Source organism: Electrona antarctica (assembly GCF_951216825.1).
Source record: "Electrona antarctica genome assembly, contig: scaffold_261, whole genome shotgun sequence".
NCBI lineage: Eukaryota > Metazoa > Chordata > Actinopteri > Myctophiformes > Myctophidae > Electrona > Electrona antarctica.
This window is the reverse complement of record NW_027637434.1, coordinates 142,594-160,822: the sequence shown is the minus strand read 5'-3', so window position 1 is coordinate 160,822 and position 18,229 is coordinate 142,594. Positions and strand designations below refer to the sequence as shown.

The 18,229-nt window shown below is 49.3% G+C and overlaps 1 protein-coding gene across 1 annotated transcript in view; it reads right to left on the bottom strand.

The window, feature by feature from the left end:
- Positions 1 to 18,229, bottom strand: part of LOC306918928 (phosphatidate phosphatase LPIN1-like) — a gene marked incomplete at its 3' end in the record, with an annotated part of 82,904 nt that overhangs the window by 18,450 nt on the left and 46,225 nt on the right. Inside the window, exons 12-15 of the mRNA XM_079531765.1 lie at positions 18,217 to 18,229; positions 17,635 to 17,709; positions 17,223 to 17,293; positions 10,091 to 10,232 (exon numbers count right to left, since the gene is read on the bottom strand). The exon at positions 18,217 to 18,229 is cut by the window's right edge and continues 57 nt beyond it. Of these exons, the coding sequence (XP_079387891.1) occupies positions 10,091 to 10,232; positions 17,223 to 17,293; positions 17,635 to 17,709; positions 18,217 to 18,229 (301 nt within the window). The remainder of the gene's footprint in view (positions 1 to 10,090; positions 10,233 to 17,222; positions 17,294 to 17,634; positions 17,710 to 18,216) is intronic.

Sequence of the window (18,229 nt, the reverse complement as noted above, 5' to 3'; positions counted from 1 at the left end):
ACTGTCCTTCACGCAACTCCCTCTCAGAGAACATAGGAAGGGGACCATCGGCAGGGGGAATCAGCTGCGGAAGCTGCTGGAGAACATCAACAGCCCGAGTCCTAGCACCAGTTTCCCACAGGCTGTGTTTTTCAAGAACGGCAGAGACCTCCTCTTCGGAAAATGACCGGTTTCTGGCACATTCAGAAACATAAGACTTATGCTCTTGTCCACCGCCGTAGTCATCTGGACTGGTGTTCGACTGTCTGAAGACTTCCTGGACAGAGCCAGAAGACACAGGGACCGCCTCCACAAGAAGCTCACTGTAAGGGCACTGAAGCAACTTCTTCCCAGCGGGTGACTTCACAAACGGATAGCGGCTCAGCGCATCCGCAACAACATTCTTGGAGCCAGGGATGTACTTAATATCAAACACGTAGGATGCCAACTTCGCCACCCACCGCTGCTCGCAGGCGTCCAGACGAGGTTTCGTCATAATGTGTGTGAGGGGGTTATTATCTGTCCACACAGTAAAGACATGGCCCTTAAGCCAGTGACTAAACTTCTCACACACAGACCACTTCAACGCAAGGAATTCAAGGCGATGAGCGGGGTATAGCTTCTGTGAACGCGAAAGGGACTTACTGGCGAAAGCCACCGGACGGGCCACACGGTCACCCTCCTGAACCTGGGAAAGAACAGCTCCTAACCCATCCAAGGAGGCATCGGTGCACAACACAAACGGACGAGTAAAGTCTGGGTGGGCCAATACCACTGAAGTCGCCAAAGCTCCCTTAAGGTCCTCAAACGCCTGTTGGTGACCAGGCGTCCAATCAGCTGATGTCAATCTCCGGAACCGAGCAGCACGTTTAGCACACGGTCTCCCCTTGCGTTTCTGCTTCTGGCCAACCAAGAGGTCAAAGAGAGGTCTCGCTATAGTGGAATAATTGGGAACAAAATGCTGGTAAAAATTCACCACGCCCAGAAATGACCTGACACGAGTCTGAGACGGGGTGACTCCATCAGACTCCATTAGGTCTGTAGTGGTCATTCTGTTGACAGCCTCGACCTTATCAGGGTCTGTTGACACACCAGACTCATCAATGATGTGCCCCAGGAATCTCACAGACTTCCTGAGCAGCCAACATTTCTTCGGAGCCAATTTCAGGTTGTGTAGGCGAAGGCGACTAAAAACTAGTTCCAGCCGTTCCAAGGCCAACTGCTCAGTAGGTGCGAAGACCAGTAAGTCATCGAGGTAACACAGCAGACTAAGAAAGTTCTGGTCACCGAATATGCTGGTCATCATCCTCATAAAGCTGGCTTGACTGTTGCACAGCCCCTGAGGGAGACGATTGTACTCATATAACCCCATGGGTGTCGTAAATGCAGAATACTTGCGGTCCTCTTCATGCAGCGGCATGTTGTAGAATCCAGACGTTAGATCCATTGTACTGAACAGTGCATTTCCACCCAAGGCAGCTAAACAGTCAGCTTGGTGTGGCAGGGGATGAGCATCTTTCAGTGTACGTCTGTTGAGCCATCGGAAGTCCGTGCACACCCGCAAGTCACCGTTCTTTTTCCATATAAGGACGAGAGGCGAGGCAAACTCGCTGGTGGACTTTCTGATTATTTCTTTTTCCTCCATCTCACTCAGAACTTGGCGAAGCTTGTGATACTCAGCAGGAGGCACGCGCCGGTAGGGCAAACGGAACGGCCTCTCATCTGTGAGTCGAATCCTATGCACGAACCCTGTGGCTTCACCAGTCCAGGTTGTGCCGAGAGAAGATGTCCTTATATTCAATTACTAGATCAGCCAACCTTCTCTGCCAATCTGCTGAAACATCACAAGTCCGAAGGTCAAGGTCCCCGAGACCGGCACACTCCAGTCTCTCCTGCACAGTATGAGTATCCCTCATCTGTGCTGACGCTCCATCAGGCTCAACTGACAAGGCCTGGCGAGAGCTCTTAAGCTCTGGGACCTCCATATCCTCTAGTGCGAGGCAGGTGTAGACATCAGCGAGCATGGAGTTCCTCCGCAGGGTAACAGGGCCACCTGATATGTTAAGGATTTTGAGTGGAACCCATCGGTCGCCCCAGAGAGGTATCACCAGCCTGGCAACCATGATACCTCTGGGCGCAGAGCGAGAAGACGTCGGTTCAGTCATAACAGCACTGCCAGGAGATATTCTCACGTCCTTAGGAAGTTTCCCCCACACAAGATACTCACTGCCAGCCGGCAGGGTAACAGTGCTGTTGCATCTAACAGTGCCTACTTTATCTGGGACCTCATCATCAGACCAACGCTCCAGACCAGCAAGCAGAGAGAGGAACTGTTCAATCTCTCGGCAGCCCGAGCCAGACATCGACATGGCTTCCCAGTAGCTCGGGTCCTTCTTGAACTTACGGACCAGATGCCTAATGACATTTGAGCCAATGATCAAATCATCTTGCTGATTCTCCACAACGAACGCCGGGACTGATACTTTACAGCCGTAGACATCCATCTCGACATCCACCACTGACTTAGGTTTCACGCGAGCTCCACCACATCCGATGAAAATGACGTCTGTCTTCACCTGACTGCTCAGATCAACAACACCACCTGCAATAAGCCTCTGCTGTGCTTCTTCACTCAGTGAGCAGGCCATCGAGCCACTATCTAACATAGCATTAAGGGCCACTCTGTTCCCAACAACAACAGGGGTGTAAAACAGACTGTCACTGCCTCTGATTCTCTGCGTGTTCTGAATGATAACAGTCTCAGACTTATCCAAATTCTTCACATCGTTGTACAACATTGCAGCATCATGTATGTGGGAGTTTTCTTGATGACCTGTACGACCTCCCTCAAAGCACAGGTCATTCAGTTTCCCTGCACATTGTCACGAGACGACGCGCCGGTGGTACACGAGAGCTTTGTGTGACCAGGCTTGCGAAGCATGCGAAACAAAGACGTGCAGAGCGGCAGTGAGAATCAGTAGTGTGGTTCACATCATCACAGACCTGACAGCTCGTTTCATGGACAGGACGGGTCCGGTTTTGAAATCGTCTGCCACCACGCTGAAAGGGAGGCCTTCCATCTCCACCCTTCACAGTAGTGAGAAGCTCCTTGAGCATTGACATCATCTCACCGAGCATGGGATCACCGCCCCGCTGTGGACCTGGAGGTAGCTGGCTCTGCGGTACGGAAGAGAATGGGGGTCCCTGGAACTGAGGAGAGAGAGCCTGTTGTTGATTCTGAGACAAGGGAGGGAGATGTGGCTGAAGGGCAGGCGGGAACGACTGCTGCTGGTGCTGGGACAAGACGGGGGAGACAGACTGCACAACTCCACGAGAGAGAACTGGGGGAGAGAGTGAGTCAGCACTGGAGGTCACCATGTCACAGAGAGTGAGTCAGCACTGGAGGTCACCATGTCACTGGAGGTCACCATGTCACTGGAGGTCACCATGTCACTGGAGGTCACCATGTCACATGTATTATGAGGGTCTGTATGCGCTTCATTACAATACAGCGCTGCCCCATGGGTCTTGGGCATGTGCACTTTCACTGAAGACACCCGCTCTCTTTGATGTTCATCTATCCTCGCCTGGATCTCTTTCAATGTCCACTCATGAATTTGTTTGTATTTAAACACAGACGCAAGCTCTGGGTCTGGGCAGTGCTTCACAAACATTTTAGCAATTTCACCTCCCATATTGTCCATGTGTCTGCCCTGACGCTTTAAGCCCTCTTCAGCTAAGTCTGCAGCTTTGTTCAGGCATATCCAATAATCAATAGGAGCCTCTCCCTGGATTGGCAAAGTTGAGTAGAAGTCTTGCAGGGGCAGGCATGAGGATGTGTTACTAAAATACTGTATCAGTATGTCATATATGATACCTGGTGTGTTAGTAATGTTAAGTGATGGGTCGCTTCTCAAGCCTATCTTAACCATATCCCTGGCTTTTCCCATCAACCTCCCCATGATCTCTTCTGCCTGCACTGAAACATCATAGTTCTGCCTCCTGATGTATGATTTCATCAACTCAACCCATTCAATTACAGTATATTTGTCAGTATTATCACCCCTGAAAACAACAGGTTCCCTTTCAGATTTTACAATGACATTAACGCGTGTATTGTCACTGGGCATGACCACATCACTGCTAGGCCGAGGGGTTTGGTTTGGTGTACCAATTTGGTCAACATTACTGAAGGCCCCACTAGACATAAGTTTGGCTGCAATAGACTCACCTATTTGTGAGCCCAACTGGAAAATCATGTCGCTGAGCTGGTGTAGTGTGTCAGTTCCACCACTGGGTGTTGAGTGATGTGGCCCTCCATGTGACATCTGCTCCATAGGCGACCTGGCTTGATCCTGACCCGACCCCAAATCCCTACATCTCACAGGCAACACAGGCGAAGCACCCACATCCCCCCCAACAGCCCCACGGAGCTGAGACTGAACTCCCATTACACCTCTGCCCCTCCCAAAAGAGGAGTGTGACCCACTGGACTGTAGGTCCCAGTACTGGGCTCCCAGTACACCCCGACCCCTTCCAAAAGAGGAGTTAAGATAATGAAACCCATCTTCTTTACCAGAACTGTTATCCATATTATCGGGGAAAAAAACAACAACAAAAACAAACAAAAAAAAACAATTGAGAAATGCAATGGCAGAAAATAGAACTCAAAATGACTTGAGAGTGCAAAAATGACCTGTCCAACCAGGACCCTATTCGGTCAGCGTTGCTTTCATAGTCCTTAATACCTGACCACAACACGACTACAGAGCAGACCTTCCACCATGAACCTCATCCACGTTACAACCTCCGTCCGGCGATCCGCATCAAGCGGATCTGAAGTCACAGCGTCACGGCACCAGTGTAACGGGTTGTGTCTGTCTGTGTATTTGGTGGAGATGTATACAGGTGTAGAAGTGATGACACGGCCACACAGGACTTGCTCTCACTCAGGTCTTTACTTTGGAGTTCCTGGTATAAACACATTCATATATGACACAGGTCATCCACAGCGCAGCAGCAGCATACAGTACACAAATCTGTGTAACAAAGAGTGGAAATAATTAATATAAAACCCCAAAAGTATATTTATTGTTTGCAACGGAGCTCTCTTGCACCCACCTGCAGCATGGAAACCATTTTCCTCTGCCGAGGGAAACTACGGTGCGCACAAAGGGACACTGCGTGCAGCTGCGCTGTTCATCCACCAGGTGGCTTTAGTACTCTAAGCAATACATTGAAAAGCAAGTAGTGATTTTGTAGAAACTAATACAAGCATATTTCTAACTCTGTTACACCAGGTAATACAGTTACATACATCCATGATCATACATCCATGACCATGCCTCATTAACATTATAATGGCCCCAGGCACCATACATAAGAGTCCAGGTAATACAGTTTCAGCATTCATTCACCTGAAAGCTACCTGACAGACACCACTGACAACTGCTGAGAAGACACTGCTGCTGTGATTCAGATTCAATATGCTGCCGAACAACAAGAAGAGAAAGTTTGAGGACGAACGCCGTGTATTCAACCCTACTTGGAGAGAACGCCGTGTATTCAACCCTACTTGGAGAGAACGCCGTGTATTCAACCCTACTTGAGGATGAACGCCGTGTATTCAACCCTACTTGGAGAGAACGCCGTGTATTCAACCCTACTTGGAGAGAACGCCGTGTATTCAACCCTACTTGGAGAGAACGCCGTGTATTCAACCCTACTTGGAGAGAACGCCGTGTATTCAACCCTACTTGGAGAGAACGCCGTGTATTCAACCCTACTTGGAGAGAACGCTTTTTCTGCTACGAATACAAAGGCAAGCCTACATGTCTGATATGCAAGTTTTAGGAAAGGAATACAACGTCAACCGGCACTATGATACAAGGCACTATGATACAAGGCACAAAGAAACAACCGGCACTATGATACAAGGCACAAAGAAACACTATGATACAAGGCACAAAGAAACAACCGGCACTATGATACAAGGCACAAAGAAACACTATGATACAAAGCACAAAGAAACACTATGATACAAGGCACAAAGAAACATTCGACAAGTTTACAGGAGAATCCAGACTGAAAAAGTGTAACGAACTTGAAGAAGCTGTGAAAAAGCAGCAGGTCTCTTCGGCAAAACCTGTGTTGTTCATGACGAGGTTTTGAAGCTCAGTTACATCCTTGCCCAAAAGATTGCTGCCGCATCAAAGCCGTATTCCGAAGGGGAATCTATCAGAGAATGCATACTGACCTCCGCTGAGATGCTGGTACCTGAGAAGAGACAGTTGTTTGCTAATGTCAGTTTGTCAAGGAATACTATTGCAGACAGAATTGGAGACATTTCAGAAGATTTGCACAGTCAACTAAAGGACAAAGTCAAGTCATTTATTGCCTTCTCTCTTGCAATTGAGTACCACAGACGAAAAACAGTCTAAGTCCAAATTTCAGACTGACCCCTCCACGAAAAGGCCTCGTTGTCCTGAACCCTTATCTATCATTTATATATTATGGATCAATAGTGTGGACTTAGACTGTTATTCGTCTGTGGTACTCAATTGATGAGAGCACTGACGTGACGGATGTCGCTCAGTTGGCAATATTTATTCGTGGTGTTGATGCATCTTTGACCATCACAGAGGAATTGGTGGAATTGGTGGCTATGACAGACACTACAACAGCGAATGACGTGTTCAACAGCCTGGTCGCTGCACTGGACAGACTTGAGGTCGACTGGAGTCGCGCTGTGAGCATTGCAACAGACGGAGCGCCGTCAATGATTGGAAAAAAGGCAGGTGTTGTCGTGAAACTACGAGAAAAAATCCACGCTCTGAATCCAGACCAACAATTCTGGAATTCGCATTGTATTATACACCAAGAGGCGCTGTGTAGCAAGAGCCTGACAATGGACAACGTCATGGAAGTTGTAATAAAAACTGTGAATTTCATTAGATCCAAGGGACTCAACCATCGGCAGTTTGACACTCTTTTGTCTGATAAAGATATGGGACATGGCCTGCCCTACCACACAGAGGTACCACACAGAGGACATGGCCTGCCCTACCACACAGAGGTACCACACTGAGGTACCACACAGAGGACATGGCCTGCCCTACCACACAGAGGTACCACACTGAGGTACCACACAGAGGACATGGCCTGCCCTACCACACAGAGGTACCACACTGAGGTACCACACAGAGGACATGGCCTGCCCTACCACACAGAGGTACGATGGCTGAGCAGAGGAGCTATGCTGAAACGTTTTTTTCAGTTACGTGCAGAAATCGGACAATTCATGAAGGATAAAGGGAAACCACTTGTGCAGTTGGATGTGTAGTAGATATGTAGTTATAGCAGTGACTGACTGAGACATCGAGCGCGCGTCCGCAATTGCGGCCCTCACCCCAAGTTGAGTTCGACAGGCCTGATATAGAACATTGATATGATACGGAATATATTTCACATATAATTTATATATAGGCTACTTAATACTATAAAATGATATTATGACATTAAATATATATGACTATTATGATAACAAGAAGGTTAGAGCATGTCTGGAATAAAATGTCAGAGCTGAAATGTGAATATGAAATAAATGCTTAAACATAGCTAGGTGTAATGTTAGAGTCCACAGAAGACATGTAAATATGAAATAAATGCTTAAACATGTAGCTAGGTGTAATGTTAGAGTCCACAGAAGACATGTAAATATGAAATAAATGCTTAAACATGTAGCTAGGTGTAATGTTAGAGTCCACAGAAGACATGTAAATATGAAATAAATGCTTAAACATGTAGCTAGGTGTAATGTTAGAGTCCACAGAAGACATGTAAATATGAAATAAATGCTTAAACATGTAGCTAGGTGTAATGTTAGAGTCCACAGAAGGGAACCTTTCAAGCCTGTTTTCTCAACTCGCTGTTTTCTCTGCAAGACATTACTTGGCATGAAAAAAAAGGAAAATTAAAAACTTAAAAACTCCAATGACTCAGTGTTTGTCAAGTCACAAACTTTTCAAAATTGTAAAAAAAAACTAACTAGTCAGATCGGGTCCCATGCTGAAAATGCCTTAATCCCATTCTGGGCGGGAACCCCTTTTGGTGTTCTAAGCATTATGTTATACTTTAGCTATTGAAAAATAGCAGATCTACAAGCTCGTAGCGCGGCACCGAGTGCTACGAACTTGTAGATCTGCTATTTCCCTGGAACAACGTATTTTCAGATGGAGGTCCACGGCCGATTACAGATAATGTTTGGGGGGTCCTTGACATGAACAGATAATGTTTGGGGGGTCCTTGACATGAACAGATAATGTTTGGGGGGTCCTTGACATGAACAGATAATGTTTGGGGGGTCCTTGACATGAACAGATAATGTTTGGGGGGGTCCTTGACATGAACAGATAATGTTTGGGGGGTCCTTGACATGAACAGATAATGTTTGGGGGGTCCTTGACATGAACAGATAATGTTTGGGGGGGTCCTTGACATGAACAGATAATGTTTGGGGGGTCCTTGACATGAACAGATAATGTTTGGGGGGTCCTTGACATGAACAGATAATGTTTGGGGGGTCCTTGACATGAACAGATGATGTTTGGGGGGTCCTTGACATGAACAGATAATGGCCGGGTTTCTCAAATAATTATTCTTACGCATCTTCTTAAGAGCAAAGTTCTAGGCACGCGCAGTGAAGCATGACGCCTGTGAACATAGACGTTCCGTACATAGATGTGCCACGCAATGGTAGGCCTCAGGCCTGGTATAGGCCTCAGGCTTGGTATAGGCCTCAGGCCTGGTATAGGCCTCAGGCCTGGTATAGGCCTCAGGCTTGAATGGTAGGCCTCAGGCCTGGTATAGGCCTCAGGCTTGGTATAGGCCTCAGGCCTGGTATAGGCCTCAGGCTTGAATGGTAGGCCTCAGGCCTGGTATAGGCCTCAGGCTTGAATGGTAGGCCTCAGGCTTGGTATAGGCCTCAGGCTTGAATGGTAGGCCTCAGGCTTGGTATAGGCCTCAGGCTTGGTATAGGCCTCAGGCTTGAATGGTAGGCCTCAGGCCTGGTATAGGCCTCAGGCTTGAATGGTAGGCCTCAGGCCTGGTATAGGCCTCAGGCTTGAGGCCTGGTATATGGTAGGCCTCAGGTCTACCATTCTGAAATTTAATTTAATAATATTTGGACTGCTGGACAGCTGACAGTAGGCTCTCTTTACTCTTTAAATTAATCTGTGACATGTTACCGATTCCGACCCGTTCCGAAAATATTTTCAAATAGTTAAACCAAACCCGAATGGATCCGTGACAATTTCGTCCGATTCCGACACGTTCCGATATTTCTTTCAAATTGCTGCGCCGAGTCCGACCGAATTCCTATTATTTCCGACATTCCGAGAGACCCGACCCAGCTGAGCCAGGCAGACATAAATGTGGACTATATATAAATAATATAACGTATTGACCAATTACCATTTATGATTAAAGCGCGAGAGAGAGAGACACACAGACAGACAGAGAGAGAGAGACACACAGACAGACAGAGAGAGAGAGACACACAGACAGACAGAGAGAGACAGAGAGAGACACACAGACAGACAGAGAGAGAGACACACAGACAGACAGAGAGAGAGACACACAGACAGACAGACAGAGAGAGAGACACACAGACAGACAGAGAGAGAGACACACAGACAGACAGAGAGAGAGAGACACACAGACAGACAGAGAGAGAGACACACAGACAGACAGAGAGAGAGACACACAGACAGACAGAGAGAGAGACACACAGACAGACAGAGAGAGAGACACACAGACAGACAGAGAGAGAGACACACAGACAGACAGAGAGAGAGAGACACACAGACAGACAGAGAGAGAGAGACACACAGACAGACAGAGAGAGAGAGAAAGAGAGAGAGAGAGAGAGAGAGAGAGACACACAGACAGACAGAGAGAGAGAGACACACAGACAGACAGAGAGAGATTGCGCGCTGCAGTAAAACAGATCTCGTCTCTTCTCGTCTCCTCAGCGTGCGTGCATTTAACAAACGGATAAGTCATTAAGGCATTGGTAGAATGGTCCTCGGGTCTGAATGGGTTAAACTCTCACCAGCTGATCCGAGGTCAGTCGCAGGGTCTTCTTATAGGACACGCCCCCTGTGGTCAGCAGCGACGGCTCTGATTGGCCGGAAGGCGAGCACTCCTGCGTGGCGGCCCGGCGGTCGTCCTCGCTCGACGACGACCACTCCTCCCTAACACGAGGGGTCAGGGGTCAGAGGTCAGGGGTCATCACAATACCAGGTCTGTAACTCTGAGTCCCTCAAGGACCCCTGGGGGTCCCCGGACCCCACTCTGGGAACCACAGGTTCAGACAGACATATGGACAGTGGATGGGGGTCCCGGACCCCACTCTGGGAACCACAGGTTCAGACAGACGTATGGACAGTGGATGGGGGTGGGACAGACAGACAGACAGACGTATGGACAGTGGATGGGGGCGGGACAGACAGACAGACAGACGTATGGACAGTGGATGGGGGTGGGACAGACAGACAGACGTATGGACAGTGGATGGGGGTGGGACAGACAGACAGACGTATGGACGGTGGATGGGGGTGGGACAGACAGACAGACGTAAGGACAGTGGATGGGGGCGGGACAGACAGACAGACGTATGGACAGTGGATGGGGGTGGGACAGACAGACAGACGTAAGGACAGTGGATGGGGGTGGGACAGACAGACAGACGTAAGGACAGTGGATGGGGGCGGGGAAGACAGACAGACGTATGGACGGTGGATGGGGGCGGGACAGACAGACAGACGTAAGGACAGTGGATGGGGGTGGGACAGACAGACAGACGTAAGGACAGTGGATGGGGGCGGGACAGACAGACAGACGTATGGACGGTGGATGGGGGTGGGACAGACAGACAGACGTATGGACAGTGGATGGGGGTGGGACAGACAGACAGACGTATGGACAGTGGATGGGGGCGGGGCAGACAGACAGACGTATGGACAGTGGATGGGGGCGGGACAGACAGACAGACGTAAGGACAGTGGATGGGGGCGGGGCAGACAGACAGACGTATGGACAGTGGATGGGGGCGGGGCAGACAGGCAGACGTATGGACAGTGGATGGGGGTGGGACAGACAGACAGACGTATGGACAGTGGATGGGGGTGGGACAGACAGACAGACGTATGGACAGTGGATGGGGGCGGGGCAGACAGACAGACGTATGGACAGTGGATGGGGGCGGGACAGACAGACAGACGTAAGGACAGTGGATGGGGGCGGGGCAGACAGACAGACGTATGGACGGTGGATGGGGGTGGGACAGACAGACAGACGTATGGACGGTGGATGGGGGCGGGACAGACAGACAGACGTATGGACGGTGGATGGGGGTGGGACAGACAGACAGACGTATGGACAGTGGATGGGGGTGGGACAGACAGACAGACGTATGGACAGTGGATGGGGGCGGGGCAGACAGACAGACGTATGGACAGTGGATGGGGGCGGGACAGACAGACAGACGTAAGGACAGTGGATGGGGGCGGGGCAGACAGACAGACGTATGGACAGTGGATGGGGGCGGGGCAGACAGGCAGACGTATGGACAGTGGATGGGGGTGGGACAGACAGGCAGACGTATGGACAGTGGATGGGGGTGGGACAGACAGACAGACAGACAGACAGACAGAAGTATGGACAGTGGATGGGGGCGGGACAGACAGACAGACAGACAGACGTATGGACAGTGGATGGGGGTGGGACAGACAGACAGACGTATGGACGGTGGATGGGGGTGGGACAGACAGACAGACAGACAGACAGACAGAAGTATGGACAGTGGATGGGGGCGGGGCAGACAGACAGACAGACAGACGTATGGACAGTGGATGGGGGCGGGGCAGACAGACAGACAGACAGACGTATGGACGGTGGATGGGGGTGGGACAGACAGACAGACAGACGTATGGACAGTGGATGGGGGCGGGGCAGGGCAGACAGACAGACGTATGGACGGTGGATGGGGGTGGGACAGACAGACAGACAGACGTATGGACAGTGGATGGGGGCGGGACAGACAGACAGACGTATGGACAGTGGATGGGGGTGGGACAGACAGGCAGACGTATGGACAGTGGATGGGGGCGGGGCAGACAGACAGACGTATGGACAGTGGATGGGGGCGGGGCAGACAGACAGACGTATGGACAGTGGATGGGGGCGGGGCAGACAGACAGACAGACGTATGGACAGTGGATGGGGGTGGGGCAGACAGACAGACGTATGGACAGTGGATGGGGGCGGGACAGACAGACAGACGTATGGACAGTGGATGGGGGCGGGACAGACAGACAGACGTATGGACAGTGGATGGGGGCGGGACAGACAGACAGACGTATGGACAGTGGATGGGGGCGGGACAGACAGACAGACGTATGGACAGTGGATGGGGGCGGGACAGACAGACAGACGTATGGACAGTGGATGGGGGCGGGACAGACAGACAGACGTATGGACAGTGGATGGGGGCGGGGCAGACAGACAGACAGACGTATGGACAGTGGATGGGGGTGGGACAGACAGACAGACAGACGTATGGACAGTGGATGGGGGTGGGACAGACAGACAGACAGACGTATGGACAGTGGATGGGGGTGGGACAGACAGACAGACAGACGTATGGACAGTGGATGGGGGCGGGACAGACAGACAGACGTATGGACAGTGGATATTTCTGTCCTTCTGTCTGTTTTTCTTTGTTCGTTCCCAACCCAATCTGTCCGCTTGATCTGAAGGGCTAGCAGGATATGCAATCACCATTAGGCTAAGCAATCAGCCCCTCTTTGGACTTCGCATATCCTTGTCTTAATAGCTCTCTAGGCGTATAAATAGCACTGCTATATATATGCCTCAGATCAAACAACACTCTGACCAGCGGTGTGACACCTTTCGGTCACTCACTCTCTGTCTGTCTCTCTTGTAATAACATCTACATCTGTTTATTGTTCATTTTCTTCGGCCACTCTCTTTTAATAACATCTACATCTGTTTATCGTCCACTCCTTCGGTCACTCACTCTTTCTGTCTGTCTGTCTCTTTAAAACTTCTCTGAGCTCTCTTAGTTCCTTTCCTCTCCTCCCGTCTGTCTTCACTGTGCCCCCACGCTATACTCTGGCTCACGACTGGTTAAATCTCCATCCTCATCGAACAAACTCTCACAGGCTATCTAGTATAGCCTAGTGCCAAAGCTAAAGACCCGGACATCCAGAAACACATCCAGCGAAGAAAACTACCTCCCAGGGTTTTGTATCATCCTTTTTCACTACATATTATTGTCATTACTATTATTGTTATTATTATTATTATTATTTGTATTATTATTATTATTATTATTATCATTATTACTACGGTTTTGTTCTATTATTACTACCACTATATATATATATTACCTATTTTTCTCTGTACAATGTGTTTTCCCACCATCCCCATACTTTCCCCCTCATGCCGTCCTAGTCACTACTTCCCCCGTCTCAGAAATCCCTCAAATCTCATCTATCCAGCTCGTTCACCCAGTCACCACATGGTGGTGGAGGGAGGCCTCTGGAACTGCCATGCAGCTACCAAGAAGAAAATGCCTGAATTCATCTCAGGCCACGCCTCCCTCAAGTCTCTGCATTTCCTTGCTCTGACTGAAACCTGGATTACCCCAGACAACACTTCAACCCCGGCCGCCCTCTCTGTTTCCCACAAGTTTACCCACACCCCTCGCCCAACAGGTGCAGGGGGTGGCACAGGACTACTAATGTCCCCCAAATGGAATTTCCGTGTCTTAAATCTCTCTCACCTTTCTCTGTCCACATTTGAATTCCATGCTATCTCAATATCACAACCAGTCCCCCTCACCCTCATTGTCCTCTATCGCCCCCCAGGAACTCTTGGGAACTTCCTGGAAGAACTAGATTCCCTGATTAGTTCATTTCCAGAAGATGGCACCCCCCTGATCCTACTGGGCGATTTCAACCTACCTACAGCAGAGAAGTATCTTCCCGTTACATCCCTTCTGGCCTCATTTGACCTCTCTCTATCTCCCTCCCCTCCCACTCACAAGGCTGGTAATGTTTTGGACCTTGTGTTCTCCAGAGCCTGCTCTCCCTCTACACTCTCTGTTACTCCGTTAATTAGGTCTGACCACCACTTCATAGCCTTCTCCCTCTCTCTCTCCACCCTCCCGCCTAAACCCACTAACCCTCCTAACGTCACCACCCGACGCAATCTCAAATCCCTAAACCCCTCCTCCCTCTCATCCTCTATTCTCTCCTCCCTACCCTCCCTGGAGTCCTTCCTCTCTCTCTCACCTGACTCTGCAACCTCATCCTTCCTCTCCTCTATCTCATCTGCATTCGACCAACACTGCCCGCTCTCATCCAGGCCAGCTCGCTCATGTCCACCGGCTCCCTGGTTATCTGAAACTCTCAGATCTGAACGAACACCTCTAAGAGCAGCCGAAAGGAAGTGGCGCAAGACAAAGCTACCTGATGACCTATCCCACTTTCACTCACTCCTCTCTGCCTTCTCCCTCTCACTAACCACTGCTAAAACCTCTTTCTACCACACCAAAATCCAATCCTGTACTTCTAACCCAAGGAAGCTCTTCTCCACTTTCTCCTCCCTCCTTAAGCCCCCTCCCCCCACCCAACCTTCATCCCTCACTGCTGATGTTTTTGTCAACTACTTCGAGAAGAAGGTTGACGATATCAGCAGCTCCTTCCCCCCTCTCCCCCATAAAGTGGCATCTGACTCAACCAACACTAACCCCAACACACCATGTATGTCCTCCTTCTCTCCTCTTTCCCCAGACGAGGTCCTACAACTAGTGACTTCCACTAGACCTACCACCTGTCCTCTCGACCCTGTCCCGTCTCCAATCTTCCAGACCATCGCACCTGATCTGCTCCCCTTCATCACCTCCATCATCAACACCTCAGTAACCTCAGGCTGCGTCCCATCTGCCCTCAAGTCAGCCAGAGTAACACCACTCCTCAAGAAACCAACCCTTGACCCCTCAGATGTCAAGAACTACAGACCGGTATCACTCCTTTCATTTCTATCAAAAAGCATTGAACGTGTTGTCTCCAACCAGCTCTCTCTCCATCTCTCACATAACAACCTGCTGGATCCCAACCAGTCCGGATTCAAAAAGGCCCACTCCACAGAAACTGCCCTGCTGGCAGTCACAGAAGCACTACATGCTGCCCAGGCTGCTTCCCACTCCGCAGTCCTGATTCTCCTAGACCTATCAGCAGCATTTGACACAGTGAACCACCAGCTGCTCCTAGACACCCTAGCGGATCTAGGCATCGGCGGGACGGCACTAAAGTGGTTCTCCTCTTACCTCACCGACCGGACCTACCAGGTCTCCTGGAAAGGTCTGTTATCATCCCCCCGAACCCTCCAAACTGGGGTCCCACAGGGATCTGTACTTGGTCCCCTCCTTTTCTCACTGTACACAAAATCCCTTGGCACTATCATCTCTGCTCACAATATATCCTATCACTGTTATGCCGATGACACACAACTGTTTCTATCCTTCCCCCCCTCTGCCACCCAGGTGGAAGAGCGCATCACTGCTTGCCTGGCTGACATCTCACAGTGGATGTCCTCCAACCACCTCAAGCTGAACCCAGACAAGACTGAGCTTCTCTTCTTCCCAGCTAAGTCCTGCCCGATGCGGGAGCTAACTATTTCCGTAGACAACGCCCTGGTAACGTCTGTCCCAACAGCCAGGAACCTTGGTGTTGTCCTGGACAGTCAGCTCTCGTTCAAAACTCACATCACAGCTGTCACTCGATCCTGTAGGTTCACACTCTATAACATACGACGAATTAGACCGTTCCTCACCCAGGAATCATCCCAGCTCCTAATCCAGACAACAGTCCTGTCAAAACTTGACTATTGTAACTCTCTCCTTACTGGCTTACCGGCATGTGCACTGAAGCCTCTCCAACTGATCCAAAATGCCGCAGCTCGCTTGGTCTTCAACCAGCCAAAATTCTCACATGTCTCCCCCCTGCTCCGCTCCCTGCACTGGCTCCCGGTCGCTGCCCGCACAGAATACAAAACTCTGATGTTGGCATTTAAAGCAACCAAAGGTATGGCTCCCCCATATCTTGCCAGCATGATTGAACCCTACAAACCCTCCCGCGCACTCAGATCAGCCAACGCAGGGAAGCTGGAAGTACCCTCACTAAAAACGCCGGGACAACGCTCCACACGTCCCAAACTCTTCTCCCTTCTGGCCCCAAAACTGTGGAATGCACTTCCCGTTGCAATCAGAACTGCAGCATCACTCCCGATCTTCCGCCGTAGTCTGAAAACCCACCTTTTCAGACTCCATCATGGCCCATAGCACTTACCCTACCCCCCTTAGACAGCACTTCTTAGACTTATATAGCATTTGAAACAGACTTATAGCATGTCATGTAGACAGCACAATAAGTGCATTGTATGTAGTCATAGCACTTCATAGTATATAGTGTATAGTAGTCATAGCACTTCATAGTATATATGTACAGCATAGTATAGCATATATGTGTAGTTTATATGTATAGTGTCATTATATAGATATGTTCTAGTTATAGTTTATATGTATAGTGTCATCATATAGATATGTTCTAGTCACGTTCTTAGCTTACGCATGTTTCGCGATAAATGCTTTTTACATATGTGATGTATTCCCATGCTTTTTGTTCTTGCTTATTGTAAGTCGCTCTGGATTAAGAGCGTCTGCTAAATGCCTAAATTGTAAATTGTAATTGTAAATTGTAAATTGTATGGGGGTGGGACAGACAGACAGACGTATGGACAGTGGATGGGGGCGGGACAGACAGACAGACAGACAGACAGACAGACAGACAGACGTATGGACAGTGGATGGGGGCGGGGCAGACAGACAGACGTATGGACAGTGGATGGGGGCGGGGCAACGAAATCCATTCACTCCAATATCATGATTCTTTTTTTTATGCCACAATTTTTAATTTGATTTGATTTTGAAATTGTTTATTTTTCCTAATTTAATTCATTAGTTTTTTTCTAATTTATATCTATTTTATTGATTTTTCATGACTGATTGTAGACTGATGGTCCGCCTCTATCTATGAACAATAAACTTAAACTTTAAATTCTGGATCATTGTGGTGTAGCCTATGTCCCCTACCTACCTGCTCATGGCGCCCAGGTTCCCCGGCTGCTCGCTGGCGCCCCCGCAGGTCAGGTGCTCCCCCACCATGTCCTGTACATCGGCATGGTGTGTGTGAAAGAAGGAGGTAAAAAGACACACAGGCGTCATTTTAGACTAACTATTTTAGACCATTTTAGACTAACTATTTTAGACCATTTTAGACCATTTTAGACTAACTATTTTAGACCATTTTAGACTAACTATTTTAGACCATTTTAGACTATTATAATCTCCATAGGGGGATCTTCGATCGCCTCATATAAGAACTGTGTTTGAAAAATAAACAAATCATTCCAACGGTTTCACTCATATGGATATATGGACGCACGCACGCACGCACGCACGCACGCACGCAGGCACGCGCGCACACACGCACATGCACGCACACTCACATTTCTCCTCCAGGAGAACCACCATCGTCCTCCTTTCTTTGGCATCTTCTCCTTCATGATGTTCTCCACCGTCACCTGTCAATCAATCAATCAATCAATCAATCAATCAATCAATCAATCAATCAATCAATCATTACTGTAAAGTGTACTAAATTGAATGCGTTATGAAGGCGCCCATTCTGTACGGGAACCCCTTATGGTGTTTAAAGTCACTATGTTATACTTTAGCTATTGAAAAATAGCAGATCTACAAGCTCGTAGCGCGGCACTCTGCTATTTTTGAGAAGTCGTGAAAATGTGGCCCAAATCTTTGACTATTTAGTTATTCTTTCAGAGCGAACGTTTTTAAATCAAATCTTTGCTTCTGGGGGGGGGGGGGTGGTCTCTGGAACAAAATTTTTTCAGGTGGGGGTCGGCGGCGAATTATACAGTATGTAATTCTGGTGTGTGTGTGTTTGCGTGCGTGCGTGCGTGCGTGCGTGCGTGCGTGCGTGCGTGCGTGCGTGCGTGCGTGCGTGCGTGCGTGCGTGCGTGCGTGCGTGCGTGCGTGCGTGCGTGCGTGCGTGAGTATGGATGCCTCACCTTTGACAGAGGT